The 16,695-nt window shown below is 45.1% G+C and overlaps 4 protein-coding genes and 1 non-coding gene across 8 annotated transcripts; 4 read left to right on the forward strand and 1 right to left on the reverse strand.

Annotated features, from left to right (window-relative positions):
* Positions 1-647: 647 nt before the first annotated feature.
* Positions 648-3,514, reverse strand: LOC127590462 (galectin-1-like). Its single transcript, XM_052050011.1, has 6 exons — positions 3,459-3,514; positions 3,068-3,169; positions 1,638-1,698; positions 1,463-1,542; positions 1,106-1,277; positions 648-995 (listed from the first exon to the last, which is right to left on the reverse strand). The coding sequence occupies exons 3-6, from the start codon at positions 1,644-1,646 to the stop codon at positions 849-851; spliced, it is 408 nt and encodes a 135-aa protein (XP_051905971.1). The 5' UTR covers positions 1,647-1,698; positions 3,068-3,169; positions 3,459-3,514; the 3' UTR covers positions 648-848.
* On the forward strand, positions 2,053-6,550 carry pick1 (protein interacting with prkca 1). Of its 4 annotated transcripts, none has more exons than XM_052050006.1 (13): positions 2,053-2,071; positions 2,522-2,590; positions 2,886-2,997; positions 3,112-3,240; positions 3,852-3,918; positions 4,008-4,097; positions 4,177-4,230; positions 4,390-4,452; positions 4,518-4,651; positions 4,809-4,901; positions 4,993-5,043; positions 5,140-5,284; positions 5,570-6,550. In XM_052050006.1, exons 2-13 carry the CDS (start codon positions 2,562-2,564, stop codon positions 5,830-5,832), a joined length of 1,230 nt encoding a protein of 409 aa, XP_051905966.1. In that variant the 5' UTR covers positions 2,053-2,071; positions 2,522-2,561; the 3' UTR covers positions 5,833-6,550. The 4 variants fall into 4 exon arrangements, with proteins under 4 accessions (XP_051905966.1, XP_051905965.1, XP_051905964.1 ...); XM_052050005.1 differs by having other exon boundaries at positions 2,068-2,174; XM_052050004.1 differs by having other exon boundaries at positions 2,071-2,219.
* Positions 6,551-7,228: 678 nt separating this feature from the next.
* On the forward strand, positions 7,229-7,301 carry trnar-ccu (transfer RNA arginine (anticodon CCU)). Its single transcript has one exon. It is a non-coding gene; the product is annotated as a tRNA-Arg (tRNA).
* A 90-nt stretch (positions 7,302-7,391) lies between these two features.
* Positions 7,392-13,265, forward strand: plbd1a (phospholipase B domain containing 1a). The gene is made up of 11 exons (XM_052050002.1): positions 7,392-7,676; positions 8,202-8,424; positions 8,529-8,612; positions 8,736-8,877; positions 9,200-9,328; positions 9,435-9,579; positions 9,656-9,856; positions 10,530-10,670; positions 11,170-11,355; positions 12,261-12,367; positions 12,434-13,265. Exons 1-11 carry the CDS (start codon positions 7,571-7,573, stop codon positions 12,608-12,610), a joined length of 1,641 nt encoding a protein of 546 aa, XP_051905962.1. The 5' UTR covers positions 7,392-7,570; the 3' UTR covers positions 12,611-13,265.
* A 206-nt stretch (positions 13,266-13,471) lies between these two features.
* On the forward strand, positions 13,472-16,546 carry LOC127590461 (tumor necrosis factor receptor superfamily member 13C-like). Its single transcript, XM_052050010.1, has 3 exons — positions 13,472-13,827; positions 14,048-14,224; positions 16,214-16,546. Exons 1-3 carry the CDS (start codon positions 13,728-13,730, stop codon positions 16,519-16,521), a joined length of 585 nt encoding a protein of 194 aa, XP_051905970.1. The 5' UTR covers positions 13,472-13,727; the 3' UTR covers positions 16,522-16,546.
* The last annotated feature ends 149 nt before the right edge of the window (positions 16,547-16,695 follow it).

Consider the following 16,695-nt stretch of genomic DNA (forward strand, 5'->3'; position numbering starts at 1 on the left):
GGCAGGCTGATTGGACGCTCTAAATTGTCCCTAGGTGTGAGTGTGGGCGTGGATGGTTGTTCGTCTCTGTGTGCCCCGTGATTGGCTGGCAACCAGTTCAGGGTGTCCCCCGCCTACTGCCCGAAGACGGCTGGGATAGGCTCCAGCACCCCGCGACCCTAGTGAGGATCAAGCGGTTCGGAAAATGGATGGGTAGTTACATCATGTTTTGTGTTTTTTTTTGGGGGGGGGGGGTGTTGTAAATACTGTAGCTGGTTTTGAGATTTAGCTTTGTTAGCGTCAAGGAATTAAAAGGGATTCGCACACTTCACTTTGCATACTTTAGGAATAGTAAATGCAATTTATACAAAAACTTTAAACATTTAAACACATTATGTGAATTGTGTTTTCTTGGGAATATTCCGCTGACATGTTTACTGTTAAAACAAAAGAAAATACAAATTAAAAAAACATGTTTCTAATTGTTGTTGGTCGAGTCAAGTACAGCTCTACTTTTCTCCAATATTATATTGCACTTAATATATGTGGGCCGATGTTAAAATGTCAGTCCAAGTGCTCCACCTTCTTACTTGATCTTGGGTCAATTATGATTGATTATTTTGGATACATATTGCAATCTAATAAAACAAAGACAGAGATGTAAGATGTGTCATGCCACTCATAATTTAATGTCAAAAAGCCACATGTAGCCAAAGCAATCTAGTACAAATGAATCCATGAGAGAGATTTTTTTTTTGGTAGTTTGGAGATGGTCTGGCATATAAAGTGGAATTGGCTTCAAAATGGGGAATGCTTACATTTTTACGACAACAAATAAAAGTGAGAATTCATTGTACACATTTGAGATCCTAACAGATTTTTATGCAAGTGACTTTGAAGTCTCCTGTGATGTTGACATAGTCGATGGCCGCCATGTCAACACGGTTCGGAAACTGGATTTCGTATCCATCGGGAAGTTCGACTTCAAACATATCACCGGTGAGCTTCAACACAATCTGGAAGAGAGAACATACTTTTCAATCTAATCCTCAAACTGTCTTTTTGTAGTTATTATTCATTTTAAGAACTCTTTCAATACATCATAGGAAATTTCAGACCACCTCACCTTGACATGTGTGCCTCTATGCAGAGGGTTGTGCATTTCTCTTTTCTCCTCGCCCCAGCAGCCAGCAATCTTTGAGTTGCACACAATAACCCCTCCATCGGTATCATTGTGAAATCGCGGGTTGAAATGCAAAGCCAAGTCTTGTGAATCATAGCCAAGGTCAATCTGGAATCTGAGTGGATTAAGAAAAAAAAGACAAAGCACTTTAATGCACCCGCACCAAATCAATTAACAGCTTTATATGACTGAGAAAGGACTCAATAACTCGTGAGTGATAATGATCATGCAATTTTTTTTTAAATTCTAGCAACATACAGCACATACACAAGAGAACTATAAAATGATTGTGGAGTTTACCTTTGAGCATCAGGCAAAATTTCTCCCTTTATCTTCAGACGAGCCCCAACTTTAAGGTTTGCATTGCTCATTTCAAATTTCTAAGAAACAAGAGTAAGACACAGTCGCTTTGGCAAGTTGAAGTTAAAATGTAATCATATTCAAAGTAAAAATAAGCAGCGCCAGATAAACTCACCGCGCTCATTATGGGTGTTGGTTAAGACCCTAAAGTACTGACAGGGCAACGATGAACGCTCCTGCAACACAAAAGTGTGGCTGTGAGGTTTCGTTTTTTGTTTATAAAGTGTGGAACATGCACGGTTCCATTATGAGACCAATCAATGATCATACTTTTTACAATAACAGCCACTTCAAGTGTCTACAAATTGCATGTAAATTTGACCACCGCTGTTGTACTGTACATCATTTTTGTAATACATCACCGCCCCCTTGTGGGAAAAAATATACAACACCAACAGTCGTGACTTTTGACGTTTTAATTCTTCGCCGCGTGATTTTATATGAATCATTCTATCGTTGTGTTCTCAAAGTACTTTAATTCACCGTCTTATTGATTTTTTATTTTCTTGAGAATTTCCACGACGGACTTCCTTTGCCGGAAATGACGTTGTAAGTAAACAGAGCCGCTGTCATTTGGATAGATAAATATATTTCCAACAAAACTGTACATCATAGCAAATCACGCGCTGACATCATTGCATAGCAAGGAATGGTACATCGGTTTGTGTTTGAGGAACTGAGGCTGATTACGCTGAAGGTTACTGAGAAAACGAAATGTTCTAATCCACCTGCCGCGCAGGTTCTTGCTAGCAGCCCATTAGCCACGGTTAGCAATTTTCGTGCGTTCGGCTACGTCATCTGAAGGAAAACCTCCAGATGGTTATGAAATAGTGCATGCGTATTCCTGATCATTTTACTTGTACATATACACTTGTCTGTGTCACTTGGAGAAGCCGTGGCGATCCACTCTTCTGTTTTTTATAATAGCGATCTAATCAGCTTCACTCAACCTCAAAATGTTGATTGTGTTTGAACACTTGTTGTTATAAACACCAACAGGTTTTTCCAAGGACGGGTGTGAGACTGCATCTTCACAGACATGGACTATGAATTAGAGGAAGATAACTTGTAAGTTCATCATCCATCCATCCCGTTCTATTGTTACACTTGATAATACGCGTCACCCAGGCCACAGTTTTACGCCTTTTATTGGACAACTTTTAAGTCATACCTGCAATGCCTATCCTCTGTTGTTGTTTTAAATACAAATGGTGCAAATTTGCTCGTGTTTCTAGTCACATTTGTGGTTTAAGAACGAATTCTACCGCAAGACCACCGGGAGTGACAAATCTTAGCAAAATATGTACGCATTGCACTTTAACATGCTGCATATATAATAGTAATAGAATTCTCACTACCGCAGAGGGATACCAACAGTACCAGGGACTGTGTGTCTGAAAAAAGATGCAAATAACCTGATTGGGATAAGCATTGGTGGTGGGGCACAATACTGTCCCTGTCTCTATATTGTCCAGGTAGGTACAGTTTCAAGAAAGTAAAGTATGACATGTGTTGCAATGTGATTTCTGTCACATTTCAACGTACCGGGTACTGCCGAGTTCTTAGAAATGTCTCCTCTGGCCTCTCAGGTGTTTGACAACACACCGGCAGCTCTGGAAGGGATGCTTGCAGCAGGCGATGAAATCACTGGCGTCAATGGTAAACCGGTGAAGGGAAAAACAAAGGTGGAAGTGGCCAAGATGATTCAAGCTGTACAGGTACACTTTACTATGGCAGTACTTTGTCAATTTTCCCATTTCCACATTTATTAACATTCCCTGCCTTATACAGTTACATGTGTCACTATGCATGTGAAACGGGAGGATTGGCAGGGTCACTGACAATGGTAACATTAGCAAAGGACACCATTGCACAAAATTTCCTAATCGTTACATACAACAGAAATGTGTAAAATGGGATATAAAAGATGACTTACAGGTTTGAGTCCAGTTTTGACCGAGCAAGAACGGATCCAGCGGTGCCCAATGACTCCAGTTTGCTATGCAGTGCAAAACATCTCAGCACAATATGTGCAGAGTTGCCGTGTTGTTTTTGCCACCCATTGTTGGTGAGCAGGGAATTTCATGACGTCCTGCATGCTGGGATAAAGACGGGTTTAGCGTGTGAAACAACGGATTACCTTTTCCCGTTAAAGAATTTGCGGGAAAGCCCACCCAGTGTTACTTTATGACGAGAATTTTTTTTTTTTTTTTGCCAAACACAAATATTGTTTTGAATCACCACTCATCATGCTGATGCCATAAACGCATTCGGCAAAGGACCATGCATTTCTGGTTCATCTTTTTTTCCTTTCCATCTCCTTTGTCAGGGTGAAGCAATCATCCATTATAACAAATTGCAAGCAGACCCAAAACAGGGCAAGTCTCTGGACATAGGTTTGTGACACGCTGACACACCCACCCATTCAATTTGTGCATCCCGATTCCATGTCTTAACTAGAAGCGCACACGCGTCATTATTTCAGTGCTGAAGAAAGTCAAACATCGGCTGGTGGAGAACATGAGCTCCGGCACTGCAGACGCTCTCGGCCTCAGCAGAGCCATTTTGTGCAACGGTAAGGTGGTAAACTCAACTCTAAACTTGTATGGGTTTTAGTTGATGAATTCATGAAACGTAGCATATTTCATGTGCAGATGGACTTGTTAAAAGACTGGAAGAACTGGAGAAAACGGCAGAGCTTTACAAAGGTAAAGTATCAGAACAATACTGAATATTTTATAGCTCCTTACATTTGGTCCGACACCCGTATCGTTTTTTTTTTCCCCCTCGTAATAATAAGCACATGGATAACCGACAGTCATGCGTTTTAAGTTTGCTCATTCGGTTCTTCTTCTGCTTTCCCGCAGGTCTGATGGAGCACACCAAGCGACTGCTCAGAGCCTTTTTTGAGCTTTCACAAACCCACAGAGGTGAGGAACGGTGTGGACATTTTTCCCCCACTGAGCATCCACATTAACTGCGTCGATTGTTTCAGCGTTTGGAGATGTTTTTTCTGTCATCGGAGTGCGAGAGCCCCAAGCCGCAGCCAGCGAAGCTTTTGTCAAGTTTGCCGATGCTCACCGCAGCATTGAGAAGTACGGCATTCAATTGCTGAAGACAATCAAGCCTGTAAGTCCAGGATTTGAGTCATGTTTTTGCCTTTTTGATATAGGGAAAAAAAATGTTAATTTAATGCCCAACTGCAAGTATATGGCTCGGCTATATTTTTGTTCATCTCATTTGGAATCGTGTTCAGAGTTGTAACAATGAGTTTTGTGCTGTACAGATGCTTCATGATTTGAACACCTACCTGCACAAGGCCATACCAGACACAAAGCTCACTATACGCAAGTACCTGGACGTCAAGTTTGAATATTTGGTAAGTTTGACTGCATTCTGTCCAATTGTGAAACCTCCAAAGCTCCTCGTGGTCAGTTGACAGAGAAACACCAAATCGTTTTGTCTTGCAGTCATACTGCTTAAAGGTGAAGGAAATGGATGATGAAGAATACACCAGCATTGTAAGTGACGGTTCAGAAATAGAAAAATTCATTTGAGGATGGATGTGCAACTCGAATGGATCGTCAGGGTCATTTCAACAATGTTCCTGCCAACAGGCGATGGGAGAACCTCTCTATCGTGTGTGCACCGGGAACTACGAGTACCGTTTGGTGCTGCGGTGCCGGCAGGAGGCTCGTGCGCGCTTTGCTAAGATGAGAAAAGACGTACTGGAGAAGATAGAACTTTTGGACCAGAAACATGGTTGGTTAGCGTTTTCTCACCCCTCATCCCCCAATCGAGATCTTATTGAGAAATGGACTAGTTTAAAGCACATTTAATTTTCTTGCCAAAAGGAACATTAGTCATAAAACAAACCGGGTGCATTGATTAATAGTAAATAAAATAAAAGCTTTTTGGCTAACAAATGTTTCGCTTCCAATGGTCCGCTTCACCGAACGTCCAATGGTCCGTTCTTTGGTGTCCACAAAATTTTGATTCAACCACCGTGTCACGCAACTATCCCCCTCTCCTCTTTGTCTCATCTAGTCCAGGACATAGTTTTCCAGCTGCAACGCTTTGTGTCAGGCATGTCCCGTTACTACGACGAGTGTTACGCCGTGCTCAAGGAGGCCGACGTGTTCCCCATCGAGGTGGACCTCTCTCGCACGACCATCAACTACACCAACCAGTCGTTGACTTACACTGATGAGGAGGAGGTGGAGGATTGTGCAGGAGGAGCGGAGGAAGGAGGAGCCCGTGAAGGCGTCCAAGTAGAAAACGGAAGCGAGAAATTGATCGATGATGAATGATGACCGTGAGGTGTTTTGGTGCACGTGAAAAAAATCGGTCCCTCTGTCGGTCATGGTAATTACTCGCTACTAGCGCACTGATTTTCAAAAGGGATATCAGCAGCAGACTACTAACATATTACCGCTCTAGTTCTTTATATTCTTTTTTTTTAACATTGTTGTTGGGTTTTTTTTTTAAATATTTTGTTCTCCACTTATCAGTTTCTTGCTGAACGAGTTTGACACGAAAGCCAACAGAATTTGAATGTTACCGCCGCTGCAGTGGAGAACTCATCCAACTTTGAGCTGTGCCTTCTTATTTAATTGTGTGTCAATATGGCGGGTTTGGATGGACTGTGTAGTCTGGTTCAGTGAGGTTTACTTGTGATTGTTACGTTTTTATTTACAAAGTGGGCCAACAGAGGCGGTGCCACAGCTGTTATAACTCTCTTTTTTTCTGTTTTGCAATGCACATTTTCAGCTGCGCGACAAGAATCCTTTGCAACGAAAGATCGTGCGTTACCGTCCAATTCTTGTCACGTTAACTTCTTCATAAGATCAGAAAAGTTTGAGGATGCTCCGCGTGATAAAAATACAAACACTACTTGTAAATATGAATGTTAAAGGGAAAATATTGCTCCGATATTGTAACTATCCATGTTGTATTTATTCTTTTTGCCTTCTTGCCAAATATGCTTATTCAATAAAAAATAATATTTTATCGCCCACGTTTGTGTTTTTAAAAAAAACAACACAGTTCTCGATGCTCTTCAATTGCTACTTTCCCACAAGCGGTAACACATTGCACAAATTCATTCAGAAGCTGCTATCGGCCGCAGAAGACAACATTCAAGCTTGTTTAGCACTCACCCTTTCATCCGCGGTATTCCTCTGCTCTTCCCTCTCGTCCATCCGTTTTCTAATCCCTTTACCTTCAAAGGAGTCGTGGTCATGCCGGAGGAGTCTCGGCAGGTACGAGGAGAACAGGCAAACTCCACACAGGAAGGCCGGAGCCGGAATAGAATCCTGTACCTCTGCACTGCGAGGCCGACGCGGCGCCCCTCAAAGACTGACAAACTCAGCAAATGATCAACAAGCTCTGCGGAATCCTGACATTGAACCTGTTCATTTGAATCAGGTGCGTTGCAACAAGGGAGACTTGGAAAACATGCAGGACAGCGGCCCTCCAGGACCTGAGTTTGACACCTATGGACATTACACAATTACATTTACTTAGAAACATGGCGGGAAGTGCGTGGCTTCACTATCGCTACAATATCGTTGCTGGGGTCACACATACTGTCTGCTGTGAACCAAGGAATTTTTTGTGTTAATGTTTGAGTTCATTTCTCGCTTACGGTTCGAGCTCTTATCAGATATATTTATATAGGACCAGAGGTGCAAGTTACGTTTAAGTGCCCCAGTGGCCTAATGGATAAGGCACTGGCCTCCTAAGCCAGGGATTGTGGGTTCGAGTCCCATCTGGGGTGGTTACTTTTCGTTTTTCCACAACCGATATTCACCGACACTTCTTAACATTTCTCCGCCATTTTAACTAATCGTCCCGTGTCTTGTGCAATAAATAACACGGCAATGTTGTGAGTCATCCCGCGATCACGAGATCCACAACTTGTTATTCCTTCTTTTGCCACCTCGCGACTCACTTCGATCAGAAATCACGTCTTGTGTTTTGACTTGTCTTCGTGTTCCGGACTTCCTTTTCTCGCTCCTCTTCAGGGACGGCCGATTGTCTGCTGGAATGCACGCCGGGCTCACCCTCTCGCTCAGTGGAACTATGATCTTAAATTTTTTTCGTGTTTTTGTGTTACTCAATGCGGCGTTGAATGTCTCCTCCGCTGCCGGGGGTAAGTAGGTCATACAAATTGTACTTTGTGACCTGGGGTGAATCCCGTTCGTTTCTCTCAGGTCACATGACGATTATGTTTTAAAAAATGAGGAGGTCCTCCTACCTGTGAAATGTATTTTTAACTGTAGTTTATGTTTATACTGTACGGCCAATAATACGCAGGACGCGTTTTAACCATTTAGTAGCTTCACAGTGAGTATAAATACTCGAGTAATCTCCAGACTGGCGACTTTGAGAAATCTTTAGAAATACAGTACAGTAACAAAGTAGTTACTTCCTACCATGAGCTATACGAGCTGTAAAAACACTCCTATTACACTGAAATCTACAACCACAGTCAAATAAAGTAAGAATAAATATAAATGATAAAGTTGAAGTGAATACACCGTACGCGTGTACCTAATATTGTGTCCGGTTAGTCACCGTCAGCACTCGACGCTCGTTATCCAAACTTTTTAATACATGAACTTCAGCAAGCATCATTCTGCCAACTGTTGCGCGGTATTTGTTGCGTGTCCTCCAGAGGTGACAAAAGCCACAGTGTACTGGGACGCCCAACAAAAGACCGTCCTGCTGAAGGACGGGGTCCTCGATTTAAAGGGGGACGCATATGGTTTCCTGAACGACACCTTAGCCAGCACGGGCTGGAGTGTCCTCGAGATCCGAGCTGGATACGGAGAAACATCAGAGACTGATGAGATCACCTTTTTCTTGGCGGGGTACCTCGAAGGTTTTCTCACTGCACAGTAAGTGCAACAGACATGCCCCCGCCCGTGTTCCTACAGAACATAATTCGAAATGCTTCCGATCACCTTTCAGACTCTTGACTTTCGACTCGTTTCCTCTCCAGACAGATGATGGATCACTACACCAACATCTACCCTCAGCTCATTGATGACCCCGGCACCCTGGGCCACGTTCAGAACTTCATAAAGTGAGTCTGCAAAAAAACAACCGTTGCGCCACCAGTTCCTCCTGGCGTACCTTTTGGCATGTGACCTTTTGAGTGACAACATCGAACTACGAACGACATGTGACTCTGCTCGGTTCTCCCAAGGCAGCAGGACTCTTGGACCAGAGCGCAAGTGAAAATGAACCGGAGTTCTGACCCTCTATGGAGACACGCGGGCTTCATTGTGGCCCAGATGGACGGTCTGCAAGCTGGAGTTGCAGAATGGGCCAAGAGACAAGGGAAAAAGGTGTTACGAGCATACTAGTATTTTTTTTTTCGAGGCCTCGGGAAGGCGGCGCTTTTTTATACAAGGGGAACATCATCGTTTTTAGGAAATGTTTTAAAGGAACAAAGAAATGCTGATCTGAAAAATTACACTTTTGGGGAAGCACAGCAAACACGTTTGACACGAATGCTGAGAACGCCATTATTTTCATCGACAATCAAATTGCGGGTATAAAACTTGCCAGGTGCACATTTTGATCTTCCCGTGATTCGTTTGCGCAACCTCGACTTTGTTGAACTCCTCGTTTTCTAAAAAGCCCAACGTCTGCCCGTCATTCCCGCAGCCGCTCTCCCAGTTTGCCATCCAGTTCCTGAATGCGGTCGGAGACCTGCTGGATCTGGTCCAGGCCTTGAGCCCCAACCCGTCTCACTTTCAACTTCCAGGGATGGGACACTGCTCGGCACTCATAAAGGTCAGCAAGGGAACACAAAAGGAAGCCAGAGGTCACGCTTAGGGCATGCGTACGCCAGACAGAATGTCAAGTTTGCATCTCCTCGATTGCGGTTCCCTCTCCTCAGATGCTCCCGGGTTTTGAGAACCTCCTCTTCGCCCACTCCAGCTGGTTCACGTACACGGCCACCATGCGGATCTACAAACATTGGGATTTCCACATGGCCGAACCCCACGCGGCCACCGGGAAGCTCTCTTTCAGCAGCTACCCCGGTAGGCGCGAGGAATTCTCCAGTCCAGCAAAATTGCGTCTCATATGCCCGTGAAAAGCTCCGAATGCCTTTCTCAGGTTTCCTCGTGTCCCTGGATGACTTCTATCTCTTGGGAAGCGGTCTCATGATGACCCAGACCACCAACAATGTTTTCAACTCGTCCCTCTTTGACCAAATCGGCCCGAAAAGCCTGCTGGCCTGGCAGAGGGTTCGATTGGCTCACAGCTTGGCTCATACGGGGGAGGAGTGGGCCAAAATTTTCTCTCGGTACAACTCGGGTAAGTGGACGACGAGGCAACCCGGTCTAGAAACCGGATGGGTGGCTGGTAATGTAATGTCATGTAATGTAATGTATTGTAATGTAATGTAATGTAATATAATATAATATAATATAATATAGGCCCGGTAGTCCAGTGGTTAGCACGTCGGCTTCACAATGCAGAGGTACCGGGTTCGATTCCAGCTCCGGCCTCCCTGTGTGGAGTTTGCATGTTCTCCCCGGGCCTGCGTGGGTTTTCTCCGGGTGCTCCGGTTTCCTCCCACATTCCAAAAACATGCGTGGCAGGCTGATTGGACGCTCTAAATTGTCCCTAGGTGTGAGTGTGAGCGTGGATGGTTGTTCGTCTCTGTGTGCCCTGCGATTGGCTGGCAACCGATTCAGGGTGTCCCCCGCCTACTGCCCGGAGACAGCTGGGATAGGCTCCAGCACCCCCCGCGACCCTAGTGAGGATCAAGCGGTTAGGAAGATGAATGAAGGATGAATGAATAATATAATATATTATATAAGATAAGATAAGATAAGATAAGATAAGATATGCTTTATTTGTCCCACACTGGGGAAATTTACAGCCTCCAACAGCAAGAATGTAGGTAGAAAGAAGAAAAAAAAACAACAAATATACGAAGCTTTTTTTTTTTTTTTTTTTTTTAATCTTCAAATGTGTGTTGCAGGTACGTACAACAACCAGTACATGGTGTTGGACAGGAGCAAAGTGAAGCTGGGCTACGGAATTTTGGACGGCGCTTTAACTGTGGTGGAGCAGATTCCCGGCCTGGTGGAATACTCGGACCAAACGCAAGCACTACGCCAAGGTCTAAACAAACATTGTCGGATCACACTTTTTTTGGTGTTTTTTTTTTTATTCAGTCATGGGCGGCCCGGTAGTCCAGTGGTTAGCACGTCGGCTTCACAGTGCAGAGGTACCGGGTTCGATTCCAGCTCCGGCCTCCCTGTGTGGAGTTTGCATGTTCTCCCCGGGCCTGCGTGGGTTTTCTCCGGGTGCTCCGGTCTCCTCCCACGTTCCAAAAACATGCGTGGCAGGCTGATTGGACACTCTAAATTGTCCCTAGGTGTGAGTGTGAGTGCGAATGGTTGTTTGTTTCTGTGTGCCCTGCGATTGGCTGGCAACCGATTCAGGGTGTCCCCCGCCTACTGCCCGGAGACGGCTGGGATGGGCTCCAGCACCCCCCGCGACCCTAGTGAGGATCAAGCGGTATGGAAGATGAATGAATGAATGAATGAATAATTCAGTCATTTGAAGACACAATCTGCTTTTGTTTTTTTACCCCCCCCCCCGCGCTCCCCCTGCAGGCTACTGGCCCTCTTACAACGTTCCGTTCCACCGAAACATCTACAAGCTGAGCGGGTACGACGTGATGTGGCAGCAATACGGAGAGGATTTTTCCTACGATCTTTGCTCAAGAGCCAAAATCTTCCGGCGCGACCAAGCCGACGTCAAGGACCTGGACTCTTTAAAGCGCATCATGAGATTCAACGGTGGGTTTTTTTTTTTTTGTTGTCTCGCCCCCCGGAACGCTTCCTCTTATGACATGCATAGTGCTGCTATTACGTGTCTACGATTGACTCGTGTCGTCGTGGACTTGACGGCCGTTTACCACCGACCGCGAGTCCTGTCGTGATGTTTTGAGCTTCCTGGGCAAATGGCGCGGTCTTGGCTTCATTCAGGGACTCAAAATGTCGCACCGTGGAGGGGCTGTGCTCAGGTTGTCCGCATCGTCCACAGAGACCCGTTGGACGTACAGTATTTGTTCCGACATTGCGGGGCATGTCGCAGCTGCATTTGTTGCATTTGTGTAAGTCGTTTTTAAAAGCCACAAAGCTGCTTTGCCAACAACCCTGTTTGGAGCTTCTGCGAATACACACAATTAGCATCGCTCATCTTTCTGCTAAACTGGTATTTTTCCAGTTTCTAGCTGCTTTTCTATTTGCTTTTCCTCCACGACTCAGTCCGAGCCGAGCTGCGAAGGCACACCTTTGTAATCGTCGGGACACACCCTAGCGTGCATCTGTACAAGGCACTCCTCACAAGAAGGTCAAATAGAAGGACAGGACTGTGTCGCAGCCCTGAAACCCCCCCCCCCCACCCCCGCCCCCACCCATCCCCACTCTTGTCATTTGCATTTCGGTGTGTAGCTCCTCCACGGTCTCCATCTTCATCTCCTTGTGGTCCAAGTGAGGTCAGGCCTGGTTTTTGATTGGACGGGAGGCCAAATGGGTGTGGTCAGCTGACGTAGCTTTCGGGGGTGTCAGTGAGCCCCCCAAGTCTGAATGAATTGCACCCTAACGTGCAATTTTCCGTAAAGCAGCACGTTTGTCTCGCTTTCCGATGCAAGTATACAGATGTCGCTTATGCCAGTGACTTATTTTATTTTTCTTGTCAGACTACAAGAAGGACCCATACTCCAAAGGCAACCCCTGCAAGTCCATCTGTTGCCGAAAAGACCTGAAGACGGAGGAACCTTCACCGGGCGGTTGCTACGACACCAAGGCAAGTCCCGTGGCGCGCTTCTCGACGACCGAGCTCGCCCTCTTCAGCTCGTTTCTCTGTGAGCAGGTGACCGATTTCCAAATGGCGGCCGAGTTCCGCGCGGAGGCGGTGAACGGGCCCACGACGCAAGGCGGACTGCCGCCGTTCACGTGGGACGACTTCAGCGACTTTGGCCACCGGGGTCTGCCGCGGTCCTACAATTTCACCTTCGTCAAGATGAAGCCCCTCCTCTTCCGACCTTAACTGATCTCCCGGCGCGGAAACTTGCTACTCTTAAAAAGGAATTTAAATTGAACGTGCCCAAGGTGAACCACATGGTGACTCCTTAGACAATCAGTAATTATGGCTTATGAAAAAAAATGTATAATAGGATGCAATTTCATGCAATGACTTACTAGGAAATAAAATTAGATGATTTTTTTAAGTCACATTAACTAAAAAGACTGTGCAATACTTGTTGGGGGTTGAATGTTTTTTTTTATGGAGACACGAAGCTGCGTCTTGTGTCTTATGATAAATTGTTGTTTTCATTTCAATCATTTTCGTCTTGCTCTTACGCTTTAACTCATCAATCAAAGATGTCTCAGGGGAAAGTGAGTCTGGATCTTCGATGCCTTCAACTTGGAAGCTTTGCATCTATAATTAGATTTGATCAAATGCCAGAGCAGCAGCGCAGTCAGACTGTGAGTGCCAATCATCATTTTTGCCATTCAAGTTGTGTTTTTTTTTTGTTTTTTTTCATGATGGACGAAGCCGTGGGCTCCACGCTCAACTCTCAGGGCTCTGCTGCAATGACTGCATGGATTTCTCGGCCCGTTTCAGGGTTTAGGAAATTGACACTTTCAGTTTGACGCGGTGCTGCGCGTTGTTCGTATTTGACGAATAAAGTCTTGAAGTTTGGACCTTTTGCCGTCCCGTCTTTAAGTTTTGCACTGCATAAACGACGTCGCGTCTATCCAGGTTTTAGACATCGTCCCGGGTGACTGCCGGCGTTCTCGGTTCTTTTACGCAAACTATTTAACAAGGGTCGGCGTGTTGGGTTTTGTTGATTCGCTAATTGTCAGTCAGTGTCACACTATGGGCTAATCGTTCGAACATCGGCATGAAATTCATAATGTGAGGTCGGGAACTCTGGTCCGTTGGAGCAGAAAGAGAGCGAGCCGTTTGTCTCTCGGGCCCCGTGCGTCTACTGGCATTTCATCGCGTTCACCCCTTCCTGTGAAATGGAGGAACTGAAACATCTGTAAGGCGCCCGCTGTTATTTTCATATAAGAGTGGTTGCCTTCATCCACGAGGTCTCACTTTTTTTTTTCTCTCTCTCTATTCGCATTTGTGCAAGTTGCTCCTGCTGCTTGCAGCGATGACCAAGAAGAAGAACTGTCCTCCTGGCACAACATGGGACAACCTTGTCAACACCTGCATCCAAGGTTGGGCCGAAACCCGACCAGAACCTCCAACAGGTGAGAATCACAGAGCAATGTCGTGTGCCCTTTTTTTTTTTTTTTTTTTTTAAAATCGGCGACTTGGTATCATTCTGCTGCTATTCATATCTATCGACCATTGTTCCTCTTGAAGACAATGTTGATATTTGTCCTCGTGCTATCCTAAAACAACACAAAGACCATGTTGAGCTGCAAAAGTCTTTTTTTTTTAACTTGCCCTTTCATGTATTCCCACTAGAGTTGACCCCAGTTTTCCAACAGAGAAGCACATCTCCTGCCGCAAGGGCAGACCCGGATATCGCTCTGAATCCAGTTCTGTGGATTGTGGTGGTTTTGACCACCCTGGGGTCCATCATGGCTTTGGCTCTCTGGTTCATCATATATAAACGACAGAGCAGACTCGGTAGAACTTCGGGTATGTGTGCAATTCCATAGTATCGATCCAGCGCAAATACAGTACAGCACGGCACAACGCATTTTGTTGATTGACTTCTAAGTTGGTTTTATTTCAACTTTCTCCCACATTCCAAAAACACATGGCCGAGGTGCCTGTGTAATAGCATTTTATTGAATCATTTTACTCTTATCTCAGTGAGCTCCTGCCATCTCATTTTTCTATGGTTATCGTCACTTCTCCATCGACAAATAGCAGCAGCACTATTTAGTTATAGTGTTCGTGTTTAAATGGCACGTCTGGGCTCTGACTTTGAGGACAGGCGTCTCAGGAGTATTTTGGAGGAAGTGGGCTAGCGGGTGCTGGGGTGTAACACTCCTCGATGGGAGAGACGGTGCAGTTTCTGTTCTTCTCTCGGGCCTCCCATGGGTCAACCCCACTCTCTTGCTTGTGACTCGAGTTTATTCTTAGCAGGAGATCAAATGAGATCTCCTGGTGAACAGCACATGAAGTGACAGTCAAGGTGAACTCGAAACAGCAAGTTATACTAACGCTGTTCGAAGAGGCCAGCCTGTCAAATCTTATGATCGAAAAAAAAAAGTCTACCAAATCCTAAATCCAAAAGTCTGCATTTAAAGAGCTATGCTCAATCTTTGTAACACAATCAAAAATCAAACAAAAGGAGAAAGTCGACTCGCCCATTGGTAAATTGAGACGACGCAAACTGGGGTAAATCGTTAACCGTTACTTGCTTTTTTAACTCGGGGAATGTATGAAATTAGATTAGCATTTGAAGGAATTCCGCGTAATTTGACAAACGCTTCACTGTTGCACATACAATGAAAATGGCTTGACCCTAGAACACAGCACAATGCATTTGCTAACTTCCCTAAGAATATGGAGTATTGCTAATCTGACACAATCAAACAGAAATGATACCAACGTATTTAGTGAATTGGTATCTTTGCACTGGAAATAGTACGAGTTGAATGAATCAGATATAACCTATGTTTTATATTCATAGTTATATTGTGCTTTATCAAAATGAACTTATGAGATGATAAATGTGAACGAGTTTCAAAATGTTCTATTAATATTAAGAAGAAAAACTTATTTTTCCTCTCAATGTTCGTTTTGCTCTCTTGTGAGTCGCCCCCAAGTGGCGCAGGAAGGAAGTGACGTGCACACCTGGTGGCATTAGCGCTCAACTTCTAGTTTTAAGGCTTACCAGCGTAACAGAATTGTGTCGAATCGTTCCTTCGTACCTTTTGTTGCGTCTCTTGCGTTTTGCTTCACTGAATATGTTCCGGCCTGCTTGTTTTCTGGCAGTTCATTTTCACGTACAGTATTATTGTTTTGGTTTTACTGGGCTACAATCAGTCACTCACCGTAACATCTGCGGACATTTGTTGCTGACTCGTGTTCAAATATGCTTCAACTGAGGGGCTGTAACACCACAACACAAGTGCGATTTGTTTGTCCATTGATGGTGTTTCAGCCCGTGTGTTAAATTAAAGCCAATGGCTCTTGTGAAAATATCGCCAAACACAAAATACGCCCCACCTCATCTCCAACTTCAAAGTGCTATAAAGTACGTTATAGTATACATTTTATGCTAATCCGTGCATGCAACAAAACTCAATGCAGCTCTTCTTACCTTTTCGCTATGACACGACGTCAAGGGCATCATCGCACCAGCCGGAGATGTGTGTGTTTCTGCTTTGAAGTGCATTTGCGTGATACGCTGGAGTGCAGGCATGTCCGGCTCCATGGCTGGAATGCCGCCATTTCCCCCCCCATCTCTCCCGGTTGCAACACACCCGATTCAGATGATGATCAGCTCATCAGCCAGCTCTGATGCAACATCAGGACGATCCTGATGATTTGAATCCGGCACTCCAGAGACGGCTTTGCTTACAAGCAATTCTAAGGCACATTGTCCATAAGATGTTCCCTTCTAATGAAATGACTGTATTCATTCAAGCGTTCTTATTGTTATTTATTTTATAGCAGAAGAAATGGAGTCTGCACCAGAGCCTCTCCGTAAAATACAGCCGCCTCTCGAAAGTCATTTGTCCACGTCAGCTACATTGACCCCTTTGGCCTGTGCCCACTCGTACAACCCGGGAAGCGGCAGCACCTCAAAGCGGGAGGAGGCATTCGCCAATTGCAGGGGGCCCCCGAAATGTCAGAAGACAACAGATCGCGCCGAGGAGGTTGGAGTGCTTCCAGTTTTCAGTGCAAAGAGAGAGCACAGAGTCCCGCTTCCTGCCACAGAACTCGGCGACACTGCCTTGGTGACAACCAAAACTGTGTAGATTCTATTTCAACTTCAGACATCTTCCTCATGAAGTGCCACTGCGAGAAGACATCCAGAATATGACAACTTCAGTTAGCAAGTGTGACATGCTGCAAGGAAGGAATTGTTTTCAAGATGAGGACTGTTTGCACACTCCTCTTTTGTCTGTACTGCTCTTTTTGATTCATTTTTT

Source organism: Hippocampus zosterae, chromosome 17 (assembly GCF_025434085.1).
Source record: "Hippocampus zosterae strain Florida chromosome 17, ASM2543408v3, whole genome shotgun sequence".
Taxonomy (NCBI): Eukaryota; Metazoa; Chordata; class Actinopteri; order Syngnathiformes; family Syngnathidae; genus Hippocampus; species Hippocampus zosterae.